Source organism: Danio aesculapii, chromosome 12 (assembly GCF_903798145.1).
Source record: "Danio aesculapii chromosome 12, fDanAes4.1, whole genome shotgun sequence".
Classification (NCBI taxonomy): domain Eukaryota; kingdom Metazoa; phylum Chordata; class Actinopteri; order Cypriniformes; family Danionidae; genus Danio; species Danio aesculapii.
Window position 1 is genome coordinate 21486763 of NC_079446.1, and position 13360 is coordinate 21500122.

A 13360-nucleotide genomic window follows, 5' to 3' on the forward strand; every position below is an offset into this window, starting at 1 on the left:
GGTCCGGTCCTCCAAGAGCGGTTTGTATATAGGAAAAAAGCTTTCCTAAAAGAGCAACACGGTCGTGCAGCGCGTCTTTTTCAAGACGTCACTCCGACCGTGCGTTTCTGGATGCGGTGGTTTCCTATCCCCGGATGATGGGCACGAGCACAGCGTTTCATGTCTGGGGGTCCAGCATGTTAATGCGGTGCTCGCGGGCAGTGCATGCCATCACTGATGTCATGTCTGTTGCGCAGTTAAGATCGCGGCTCGCTCTTGCAAAAGAGCCACCCACCCCAGTTGTCCCCCGCACTGCGGTTGGCACTCGGGCAGATCTGAGGGTTCAGTGAGAGTAAATCCGCCGCCCCCGGGCCGTGGACCTCTCGCTCCTCCACGCGCTCCATCCAAGCTTCAGGTGAAGAGAAGCGCTCCGTCCTGGGATGGTCGCTCTCTCACCTGATGACACCGGGGGTCAGATGTCCATCGCTGCATCGGAGGATGGGCTGTCATTGTCTGATGAGGATGCGAGCCCGCTCGCTCCCTCCCTCCGGGGTGGAGAGCGCGGCGTTAGCATCTAAAAAGCAGACATGATGGCCGTGCTTTCTCGGGCTGCTTCGGCCGTGGGCCTGGTGATGGTTTATCCCCCAGCCCCGCGGCCGGACCGACTAGATGGGTGTATGTGGAGGATATAAGGAGGCAAGACCTTCAAAGTCTCCCGTCCCCTTCTTCCCGGAAGTGCACAGTAAACTCACGCTGTCCTGAGGGCACTTTTTTCTGCCCGATCTGCGTGCGCTTCCATCCTCACCATCCTTGGAGGTTGGGCTGTCAAGGTCTGACGAGGATTCGAACCCGCTCGCTCCCTCCGGGACTTTGAGCGCGGCGTCGAATCCAGAAGCAGACTTTGCGGCTGTGCTTCCCCAGGCTGCTTCGGCCGTGGCTCTGGAGATGGTTTATCCCCCAGCTCCGCGGCCGGACCGATTAGAGGGGTGTGATGTGGAGGATGAAGGCGAGACCTTCTAAGCCTCCCCATCCCCTTCTTCCTGGTTGGGCACAGTAGGCTCACGCAGTGTGCTGCGTGCGCCTTCCCCGTCACCATGCACGCTATGGCCACCTACCAGCGCTACCAAGCGCAGGCGCTGGCCCGGCTGCGCGAGGATGGTTCTGACCCAGGACTGAGCATGCGCTCCGCACCGCAACCGACTATGCTCTTACAAAAAAAAAAAGAAAAAAAGTCGGCTGTGTGTGCCCTGGGAAGGACGATGATCACATCCGTGATCCAGGAATGCCACCTCAGGCTAAACCTGGTGATGTGCGTGACGTTGACAAAGTTCGCTTTCTTAACTCACCCATTTCCCAGGCTGGCCTGTTCGGCGACACTGGCAGTGAATTCGCCCAGGAATTCACGCCGGTGAAAGAGCAGTCGGAGGCGATGGGCGAGGTCTCTATCGGCGGGATTGTATGACCGCTCCCCCCCGCCGAGCCATCCACATCCGCTGCTTTTTCGCCGAGGACGCCCGCCCGCAGCTTTGCTTCGCCGCCCCGCCTGCGCCTCCGGCCACGCGGCTGCGCCGAGCATCGCGCAGGCAACCAGCGTCCCCCGCCCAGGGCGCCGCTAAGTTCGGTAAAACGGACCGCGAAGCGTCCCTGAGGCGGGCCATCTGGGGAGGAGGGAATTTGCTCTTTCCCCGCTGGAGGGCGGGGCACGTTATTTAAAGGCGTAAAAAAAAAAAAAAAAAAAAAAAAAAAAAACGCCATCAAAATCCTCAGTGAAAGAGCACTTTTCCCCTCCTCCGGATGTGACAGCCCGAACACTGCCAGTCTGGGACGCTATGCCTTCCAGCTCGCAGGATCGGTGCATTTCGCCAATGGCTCATGGAGCACGAGAGAACGGTCTCCTTTCTCTCCACTCCCAGCCCCTCTCCTGGAGTTTGAGTGCGAGACGAGAACATCTCCTCTCCTGCTCTCCTGTGGGACCCCAGCGCTCCCCGGATGAGCCCACTCACTCCACGCTGCCCCGCCGCTGGCACGTCAGCGATCGTGCGGGTGGGACCATTTGCGGGGGCTCGGCCTGCCTGGTTAGCGCGGGCCAGCCCATCGCAATGGCTCATCCATACGACCAGACTCGGCTATGCGATTCAGTTCGCTAAACGGCCTCCCAGGTTCACGGGCGACCAGGGTCAGTCCTGCGTCCGCCCCTGTCTTGCGAGAGGAGATTGCTGTCCTCCTGGCGAAGGATGCAATCGAGCCGGCCCTCCAGCCGAGATGGAGCGCGGGTTTTACAGCCCGCACTTCATCGTGCCCCCCCAAAAAAAAAAAAAAAAGCGGTGGGCTATGGCCAATCCTATATCTGCACATTTTGAACCGCTGCCTTCACTGGCTGCGCTCCGAAATGCTTACGCAGATGCGCATCACGCGATGCGTTCGTCCTTAGGATTGGTTTGCAGCAATAGATCTGAAGGACGCGTATTTTCATATCTCCACACTTCCACGCCACCGGCAGTTTCTGCGGTTTGCGTTTGAAGGTCGAGCGTGGCAATACAAGGTCCTCCCCTTCGGGCTCTCTCTGTCTCCGCGAGTTTTCACCAAGCTCGCGGAGGGTGCCCTCGCGCCCCTTCGGCTCGCCGGCATCCGCACGCTCAATTATTTCGATGACTGGTTGATTTTTAGCCCACTCTCGGGAGCAATTGATTATGCACAGAGACAAGGTGCTCCGGCACCTCCGCCCGTTGGGGTTTCAGGTCAACCGAGAAAAGAGCAAGCTCGCCTCCGTGCAGAGCATCTCCTTTCTCTGGTTGGAGCTGGACTCGATCACTATGCGCGCCTCTCACGAGAGCGCGCAGAGGTAATGCTGAACTGTCTGAGAGAGTTTGACAGGAAAAAAAAGTGGTCCCCCTGAAATTATTTCAGAGGCTCCTGGGGCATATGGCATCCGTAGCCGCGGCCACGCCGCTCGGATTGCTCCATATGAGACCACTACAGCATTGGCTTCACGATCGGGTCCCCAGACGCGCATGGCACGCGGGCACACACCGAGTGACTGTCACTGCGCTGTGTCACCGCACCCCCTGGAAAGGACCCCTTCTTCCTACGGGCCAGTGTGCCCCTAGGTCAGGCGTCCAGGCAGGCTGTCGTTTCGGCAGATGCCTCCAGTATGGGGTGGGGGGCCGTGTGTAGCGGGCATGCTGCTGCGGACCTGTGGAGGGGAACCCAGCTGCATTGGCATATCAACTGCCTAGAGCTGTTGGCAGTGTTTCTCGCTCTGCGCCGCTTTTTACCGGTGCTGAGGGAGCAACACGTGCTGGTCAGGACGGACAGCACGGCCGTGGTAGCGTGTTCCATCCGGATGGGGGTATACGCTCCCGCTGCATGTCTCAGCTCGCTCGCCGTCTGCTCCTCTGGAGTCATACGCGGCTGAAGTCGCTGCTTGCTATTCACACCCCGGATGGGCTCAACCGTGCGGCCAACAGGCTCTCACGGCAGCTCCTTCCCCGGGAGAATGGCGACTCCACCCCGAGTCATGCGTAAGTATGCACTCCCCCCAGTGAGCCTACTCGCGCAGTTTCTGTGCAAGGTCAGGGAGGACGAGGGGCAGGTCTTGCTAGTTGCGCCCCTGGCCCAACCGGACCTGGATATCAGAACTCTCCCTCCTCGCGACGCCCCCCCTGGCGAGTCCCTTTGAGAGAGGACCTACTCTCTCAGGGACAGGGCACCATCTGGCACCCTCGCTTAGTTCTGTGGAACCTCCACGTGGGGTCCATAAGACGCGACGAGGAAGACTTAGGTAACCTACCGGTGGCGGTGGTTAATACCATCACTCAGGCTAGTGCACCCTCTACGAGGCATGCCTACGCCCTGGAGTGGAGTCTATTCACTGAGTGGTGCGCTTCTCGCCGAGAAGACCCCCGATCTTGCCAGATCAGTGTTGTGCTTTCTTTCCTTCAGGACAGGTGGAGCGAAGGCTGTCGCGCTCCACACTGAGGGTTTACGTGGCCACCATCTCCGCTCATCATGATGCGTGGATGGCGGCACCGTGGGGAGGCATAACCTCATCATCCAGTTCCTCAGAGGTGCGAGGCGGATGTTTTCCCCCGCCCCCCTCTCATACCCTCTTGAGATCTCGCGGTAGTGCTACGAGCCTACGTGGAGATCCCTTCGAACCACTCGACTCAGTATCCTTGAGATTTCTGTCCTTGAAGACAGCTCTGCTGGCCGTGTTGGCATCGGTTAAGAGGGTTAGGTACCTGGAGGCATTTTCGGTCAGTGACTCGTGCCTAGAATTCGGGCCGGCCTACTCTCACGTTGTCCTGAGACCCCGGCCCGGCTATGTGCCCAAGGTTCCTACCACATCGTTTTAACAATCAGGTAGTGAGCCTGCAAGCGCTGCCCACGGAGGAGGCAGACCCAGCCCTTTCATTGTTGTGTCCTGTTCGCGCTTTGCGAATATATGGGGACCACACTCAGAGCCTTAGATCCTCTGACCAGCTCTTTGTCCATTACAGTGGTCGGCAGATGGGAAGTGCCGTATCTAAACAGAGGTTGGCCCACTGGATAGTGGATGCCATCTCCCTCGCCTTTGGGCCAGGGTGAGCCGTGTCCCCCGGGGGTGAGAGCGCACTCCACTATGGAGCATCGCATCCTCCTGGGCGTTAGCACGCGGCGCCTCTCTGACAGACATTTGTAGAGCTACGGGTTGGGTGACACCCAATACATTTGCAAGGTTACAATCTGCGAGTGGAGCCGGTTTCCTCAAGGGTATTAGGCAACCCTTGGTGATTGAGGAAACGATTCGGTTGAGGTGTCGAAACACGCTTGCTGCGCCACTCTCCCTAACCCGGAGATACGTGCGCTTTTTCAGCTTTGTCAGTTTAGTTCCCCATTTCTTTGGCGAACCCTGCAGAGTTCCTCCGAGGCCCCCAGCACCTGACTCAGCGGAGGAGTCAGGTGTTGGCCCGTTACGTTGTCGGCATGCCCGCTGGTCAGCCCGCGTTCTGGGTATAGGTGCCTGCTATGTGTGATCCCCGCTGGCGATCCCATACGTTCACTCAGCCACGGTATAGTCCCCCCTTCTAGGGCAGGCTCGTGTCTTCCCTCCCCGCTAACCATCCTTATGCTAGGACCCCCCCATCTCTGGGCTGGTCCATAGATTGTCACCAGGTCTCCCCTCTGGGTAGCAGGTGAGCTCTGCAGCGTCCTCCCTATCGGGACTGAACGCTTTCCCAACGTACTGTCGTATCAAAACCTTTTTACTGGGTTATATTATGTCTGTGAGGCGACAGCACTACCTACTGCGCCACTGCGTCGCCCCATAACTGGCTAATCAGAATATTTAAATATTTAAATTAAAGTGTAGCACTGAACACTATTCTACAAGTAAGTCCAAAGGTCCTCTTTCTGCTCTATAACTCTTCTGATCTAAAAGTCATAGAGGCTAAGACATTTTGCTAGATGGTGCTGTAACTACTTTTGCAAACAAATCCTACGTTTTTTGCTTAGTCTATGATTTTTATATATATATTTTTTTGCTTAGTCATAATTGAATACTCTGATCTTTATGAAATTTGACATACATATAGCAAATAGCTTGCTACAGTTGCTATCTTGCCATAGATGGTGCTATGATGACTGGCTCTAGGCATGGGCAGGGATGGGCTGAGCTCACCAAAATGTCTGTCTTGCCCACCCAATCATAAAAATAGCAGTACATACTTTTATTTGATTTTTCTTTAGTACAATTTGTGATTCGATAAAAGCAATCTAAGGTGGACTTTGGGTTGAAAAGGGGAAAAAGGGGATCTGAAATAAAAGCGCAGCACCAAACAGTTTGATTGGCTGTAAGTAACGGTGCGCTCATCACTCGTGAGGCTTGCTTGGCTTCAGTATGTGCAGGATTACAGAGAAGCTGTTACAGAGAGCAAAAATATTTGCTTCAAGTAACCAGCACAGATGGTGATGCCTCTGTCCTGGATCCACATCATAAACACCTCCGTTTATTTGCATAAGTGGAAAAAAGCAGCAAAAGCAAAACTTTCTGAAATGTGCTCTACTTTGTAAATGGCCACAAATCAGAACGTCAAGGTTTTTTCTTGCTCCGAACAAGCTCCAGCACCACACTATCTTATTACAATTATAACAGATACAGTTTTGATAATTTAGTACATTCAACCAATATCCAACCTGTTTTAATTTGGAGAATTACAGTTAGGCTTTTAATAGTGCTTATAAAAGATCTAATTATAAAATAGCCTACATATGATAACTCCACACCAAACTGAGACTTTCTTTTTATAGCTTTATAAACTATAAAAAAAATGTATGCAGAGTAATGCAATACTAGGCTATATGTAAAAAACTCAATTATTCTAAAGTATAGTAGCCTATACTTTAAATAAAACTCAACATGCGCTTTGTCGTTGTTAATCATCACCACAGCTGCAGCGCATCTGTTTTGCTTCTGTAAAGGTTATAATATTGTCTGAATTTGTGCTTATTATTGCAGTCATTATTGATTCTGAACATTGACTAGATTTAAAAACCACCCTTAATTAAAAAAAAAACACATTTATATTGATTAATATAATGTCTTCTTAACCAAGCCCAAACAACAACATTATTACAACAATACTTTTGCTATTCCGTCATTCAGTTATCTGAATTTTACAGTGTATCTATCTCCTAAACCCACCCCCAAAAATTGCCCACCTGGGATTCTGTCAGCCCACCCATCTGTGTCTGGTAAGAACCGGGCCTGGGTGCTATAACTATTAAAAAGGATTTTTTAGTATTAATAATTTAACTAATACCGTTTTTCTATTGCAATTCAATGTAAATGTCTAAAATCCATTTTTTATTAATGATTAAAGCAGCCACAGAGACTTCCTAATTGATACATTGGCCTAAAGTTTTAAAATTAATTGCTGTTTGTAGCTATATTTTGTCTGTTATTTAAGAAAGAAAATATCAAAAAAATAAAATATCTGAAAATTCTCCATATTGCTGTTTACAATACACTTGCTTTACCAAGGCAATGACTGATGCATGTGTATTACATTATTTAATTCAACTCATCTTCATTTCTATAGCGCTTTTACAGAGTAGATTGTGTCAAAGCAGCTTAACTTAGAAGTTCTAGAAATTTGAAACTGAAACTGTCAGTCCAGCATTAGTATTACTTGAAAAAGGAAACTGTATCTGTGTTAACCAATAAAACAGTTTGCAAAGAGAACCATTTGGGTCAATAGTGGAAAATTGGCTTATGCTTTTTTTTCCAAAACCAAGTGGAGTGATTCGGGTTGATGAGTAAAGATGATTGGACTGAAAATGGCATAGGTGTAACATCTATAAGTACATGCTAAACCCCTTTCTCAAGTAAATATTTTCAGTTTAAATCCCCTATAAACAGAAAAAGATGTATAAAATGAGCAACATCAAATACTGGAGATATATATGTTACTTCCATGTGTTTGTACCTCTCCAAAAGTCCTGTCCTCCACAGGGTAGCTCACATAGGGCGAGTATGAAAGCATGTCAGGTCTGTCAATGTTGTAGATGGCTTTGATTTTAGGAAGAGCAGCCAGATCCTTATAATCCAGAAGTTCATCACCCAGTTTTGCCTAAAAGCAGAGCAATGCTATAACAGTTATTTGTAGTCTTGCATGTTGGTGCCCACTGGTGGTGATTTTGAGCAAATGAACAGTGATGCATTATGGGATTATTTCCACATGCGCGCTTACATAGATAACTCTGCTGGGGGAGCCTGAGGCGCTGGAGGCTGGAGCAGAAGTGATGCTCTCAGAGGAGGTTCGCGTCACCTGCAATAAAAAAAAAACATGGTAAGAAATATAAAAAAATGAAAACATAAAAAGACACTAAACCATAGGAGATCAGCAACCAAAATGACTAGAAATTCTAGCGCATTTTATTGAGGTTTTTACTGTGTCACTGGGTGAAGTAACACTTAACAGAGAAGGATTGAAAAATAGAAGGGTAATGTTGCCAAATGGATAGATGCTCTCTTTTTTTGCATTTTATTGCAATACATGTTTTTGTCTTGTTTTCCAGCCAAAATATATATATATAAACACTGCAGTATAATATAAATATAAAATATTCTGGAAAAAAATCTGTTTTGGCACTTATTTTTGTTATTATTTCAACTACAACCTTAACATTATGGTCAGATTTATTAACATATTTTATTTCTTTGATACATTTTAGTTATGTGTGTTCTCTAAAAAAATAAAATACTTCTGAAATCAATATTTAAATTTTTTCTTTTGATAATTAAGGTCATTACCATCAGACATCAAGCAGTCCAAACAAACAAAACTCTATAGAGAGTCTTTCAATTAATGTTTTGCTCAATAATTAGTAATACGTTTAGGGTTTAATCGTTTCTTTTCTAAACCTACAAACTCAGTTTATATAATTGACCATACAATCTTTCTTTCCAGATTTCTACTGGCAAGGTGTGGCATTAGCCTATGGGGTGGTCCAATCTGGACCTCAGTGAGCGTCTATTAAAGCTGGAAGCGGGTCGGGAGGTAAAGCCCATGCAGAGGGAAAGGGCCGCATGACACAAACCTGCTCAGGTACATGAGAATGGAGATCACTGAGCTGAATCCGCACCTGTTTCTGCAGGGAAAGGCTTGTTACATACTGCATATCACCGTAGCTTAAGGTATGTAACTAATGTAGCTGGATTTCCTGTTAAATGACTATTCATACAATTTTTTTGATCTAGTGAGCAACCCAAAACCAGAGCTCATTTTCCAGTTTGTAACTTCAGACACATGTGCTTCTAGCTCATTTTTGGGTCTGTCAATGATTCTAGATGCTTTGACTAAAAATATAATCATACAGCTCACAAACCATTACAAAGAAATGCTAAACATTTTTCAGTTTTAGCTGAAAAAAACAGGAACATATAAAATACCTTAGAATGAACTAGATCAGCTGACAGCATTTATAGACTATCTTCATTGTTTTAGTTTCCGATTCACTTCAGGAATAACAAATATATTAACAGTTCAACCATGTAAAACTAGCACTAAACACAATTTGCACGGAGCAGTTGCACGCCACTACAGACAGCAGATAGTGAAGGATAAAATATTTTATATTTTACTGTTTACTATGCATTTTTAAAGAAAAAAATATTTATAAAGTAAATCAAATATATATCTAAAAATGAAATATATTTGGTTCAACAAGGCATGCTTAAGTATTACACAAATATGTGCTCAATCTGCCAGATTCAGACCACTGGAGTTGATTATGAACTGACAATGGTATGAACCATTATAGGGGCACGGTCAAATGTATGTTTTTATTAATTCATTAATTTCACAATTATCATTTTTTAAAATACATTTCAGTGCAAACATTTGTCTACCATGTAAAGGGCAGATCACCCATACATCTTCTTTGACATCCTTCAGGAGCATCAAGCGTTAATACGGAGTGTCAAACCCCCTTTTTAATTTGTACCCTGACTGTAATTCACTAAAATCCATCACTCCACAGTTTTACAGTTAGTTTTACCTTGCTCTTCTCCTCCATACGCGCTGCCTGTCTGCAAGGAGGATGCCAGATGGAAGAACCTGTGAAAGAGAAAGACAAAAAATAAGTTGACACCTTAATGATCGAACTAGTGTGTAAATAAGGGATAATGCAGCTCTAGGCGGTTGTTCGCGCAGATTAAAGGCTTCTCAGCCTTTGTTGTATAAGTCTGCAGGGCTTTATTCTGCAAAAACCACTACCTAGATGTACATTACCCTGCCTAGTACATGGCTACTTGTAACAAAACTAAACAATCAGATGCAAATCTTTAATCTGAGCTGTATTCATTTATTAACAACAGAAACAAAAATGGCTGAATGCAGCCAACACTAACCTACTTATTGAGTTGCAAGATGGTGCCAAACAGTCAAGAACAGCAGCATGAGAGATAAGCATATAAGGCATATAAGTAAATATGGAAATTAATTCAAAGGTAATCAAGATTATTCATAGTATCTGAATGAGCCTGTTATTAGTTTCAGTAGTTGTTATCTGGGAATAACATATCTTGAAATGTCATGATTAACCAATCAGAATCAAGTACTCCAGAGAGCCTTCTAATAATTACATATAAAAAAAATATGTCTTTGTTTTAAACATTCTTTTGATTTTTTTTAAACAATCAACAAACAAACAAAATTATTTAACCAAACAAGCTGCTTTAAATTGAATAAACATTTAAATATCTTACTAACACCAAATTATTCAAAGATGATATAGATTTTAGGCATGACTTAAAGATTACTCGAGCCCACGGTAACATTTTCTCAGTGTTTATTCAAATAAACATGACTTTTCAATCTGAGGAGTTTGCATGTTCATATATACCGCAGTATAAACTGGCATTTATAAACTAAGTAACTCCATAATTCACCTCTCAAGTGAGTCAGCAGTCTTTCATTTTATTTCAGCTCGATTGAAAAAAAGGCTTCTAACTGATTCTGCTTCTTAAATGCAGAGCCGTGTCAACATCTGACCATAAATCTCTGTGAACGAACTGCAGTGCAGTGGGTTTGTTTGCTAAATCACTGCGCAGAGTCCAACAAAACACTGAAGTACTCCAAGGTTGGTGATAGGACACAACAGAAAACAAAAATAAAAATGCCAGCTGTGTATTTTCTGCATTATAATTCAAGATGCTTCAACTACAGAATTTACAGCTCTTACTAGTATATGAGCTTTTAGCTCAACCTGACTGTCTGTTGCTTTTGTTATTAAAATGCAAAACAACACTCTTCTGTACTGTTTTTGTCAGTACACTGAAAAAATTCATTTTGAACCCATTTTTTTAATTACTGTCATTTGTTACAGCTAAATTTATAAGTTCAACTCAAATTACAGTTTTTGACTTGGTTGAAAATGAAAAATGTATTTTAATATTAATCAAAATATTTAGGAAAAAATACATGGACTCAACGGCTTTTATAGTCCATTGTTAATTAATTGAATTAATTTGGTTCGACTTAAAATCAAAATCCGATTAAAATTGTACTTTAGACTAAACTGTAATAAATACATGTAATAAATACATTTAATGCATGTAATAAATACATGTAACATGTAAGCTATAGCACTATTGCTAGTTATTTTAATTTTTAATCATGAGGTAAACTAGCCGCAGGTGCTTTCAGTATGCCTATAAATTCCATGCATTAGAAATACATCAAAACTTAAAGCACATAAAGAATACCTTTTTACATGTGGTCACATGACATGAAAACTGCTGGTTTAAAGTAAAAATATTACTTTGAGAAAAAATAATGTTTTTAAGTTCACTTAGGGGCTTCGTTTCTTATGTTAATGTATTGAATAAAATCGGTTATAATCAGAAACCATAAATTTCACTTAACCCAATATAAAAATGTATTTGAATATCAGACACATTAGTTTAACTTTTTTCAGTGAACATTAAATGAAAACCTCTGATACATATGATTCATTTGTCCTCATCAGTAGTCCTCAACTGTGTCTGAACTGCCTGCCCGTCTGGTTTTATGGTCTAAATTTAGATAACTGTGCAGAGAAAACTGTTTTCTGCAGCATTCTGACACAAATAATCAAATTGAAATGCATCTTCACAACAAAACAATGTTTCTCATATTTTTAAACAACATTACAAGCAGATTTGGGTGACACATAGACGAAGTCACTCATGAGACTGTAAGGCTCCATCTATTAAATAAATTAACTGTGAACATTCACTAATAAGTGCTGACTTGTATCCAGACATAACTTTCTATTCTGACAACTTTCATAATTTATTCCACTGAGTTTATAAATATAATATATATAAAGAGTGTTTTATTGTCACATTAAGAATTGTGCATCTACATTGTATTACAGCATTAGCATAAATTACAAAAAAATATCAGACACATATCCAAAACCTTTCGATGTGTGGATTTGACTGCATTTCATTTAGCTACCTTGTAGGTACATCTCCTCCCCTTCCCCAAACATCTGGTCACATCGAGCACATCTGGCACATGTGGGATGGTAGTGTTTTTCTCCAGCCTGCAAATGATGAACAAAGAGGACTCGCATCAGACATTCAACTCAGATGAAGGAATAAAGAAATAAATTATTAATTCATTTGTACACAAAACATAACTCAAAGCTATTTCATAATCTCATCTTCATCCTCCTAACAAAGCAATTCATTTTTCCAAATAACTGGTGTTATGTAATGTGGTGGTTGAAATGCTGCTGTGATGCAGCTGCATTATGCATGATGGGGAAAAAAGCATCTGCACTAGCAGTGTTTGAGCAGTAGAGGGAACACAGACAGATGAGCTGTTGATGCAAACATGCCACAATTCACTTCTTATAGTCACATTCATTTTATTTTTAAACTTTAACTAAACCAATATCTGCAAACGCCCTTCTGTATTGCTCCTGTATTGCTTGAGTGGCTAAAGCTCAGCAGGCGTATTGTACTGCTCTGAAAGAAATCTCATTATCATTCTATAGCGCCAGAGAATATGACTACCTTTTATTCAGACTTACATTTTTGTATGCTTAAAATATAAACATAATGGCAAAAATTTAATTTATACTAGTTTATGATCATTTAAAAATGTCAAAATCTACATTAAAATAATATTCTCATTATCTCATGTAAAATATTACTGTACATTCAGGGTAGTTTTTACCTCTAAAAGTGACATTTTAAACTAGTAATATACACATTTAATGTATTGCCTTGCACTATTTGGAGGGAAATGTACAGTGTAACCTCATCCCTTTATGCTACCGGCTAAGTGAAAAGTTGTTGATATAACTTTTGATTTAAATTTTGTAGTCCTAATATTATCTCTGGCTTATCATTAATCAATATGTCAATCATTTGAGTGTTACTTAGGGAGAGTTCACATTAGTATTACTGTATAGTTTGTTCTGACCAAAAATGTAAATAATACATTTAGGCCTGGTTCACTTAGCATTTAGATGTCAAACAGAACAGTCTTACTAAACATATCAAAAATGCTGTGTCATGGGCTGAATTCACTCATGAATACATGTGTACATTCTATCCTTCAGCTCTTAAAGACCAAAAAATAAGTGAAGTTTAAATTTTAAACTAATTTCGAGAGGAGCATGTGCTCATGATTGACCCAGCTGGTCCACATTGGCTAATCATGATCCTCCAATCAAAGGATCCCAAGTCACTATATATATCCTCATTTCCTCTCTACAACTATCTTTTTCTGGAAGAAACACCCCTCCTCGCCTTCTTCCACCTTTATCCAGAATGGGTGGCACGGTGGCCCAGTGACTAGCACTGTTGTCTCACACAAGAATACCAATGGCGTTGGGTCTTCAC

The 13360-nt window shown here is 43.7% G+C and overlaps 1 protein-coding gene across 4 annotated transcripts in view; it reads right to left on the reverse strand.

The window, feature by feature from the left end:
* Positions 1–13360, reverse strand: part of ablim2 (actin binding LIM protein family, member 2) — a 116644-nt gene that overhangs the window by 38681 nt on the left and 64603 nt on the right. For 3 of the 4 annotated variants that reach the window (XM_056469278.1, XM_056469277.1, XM_056469276.1), the window contains exons 7-10: positions 11964–12051; positions 9520–9578; positions 7710–7787; positions 7446–7589 (exon numbers count right to left, since the gene is read on the reverse strand). In XM_056469278.1, the coding sequence (XP_056325253.1) occupies positions 7446–7589; positions 7710–7787; positions 9520–9578; positions 11964–12051 (369 nt within the window). Of the gene's footprint in view, positions 1–7445; positions 7590–7709; positions 7788–8559; positions 8611–9519; positions 9579–11963; positions 12052–13360 lie in introns of all 4 variants that reach the window. The other variant, XM_056469275.1, reaches the window with a different exon arrangement.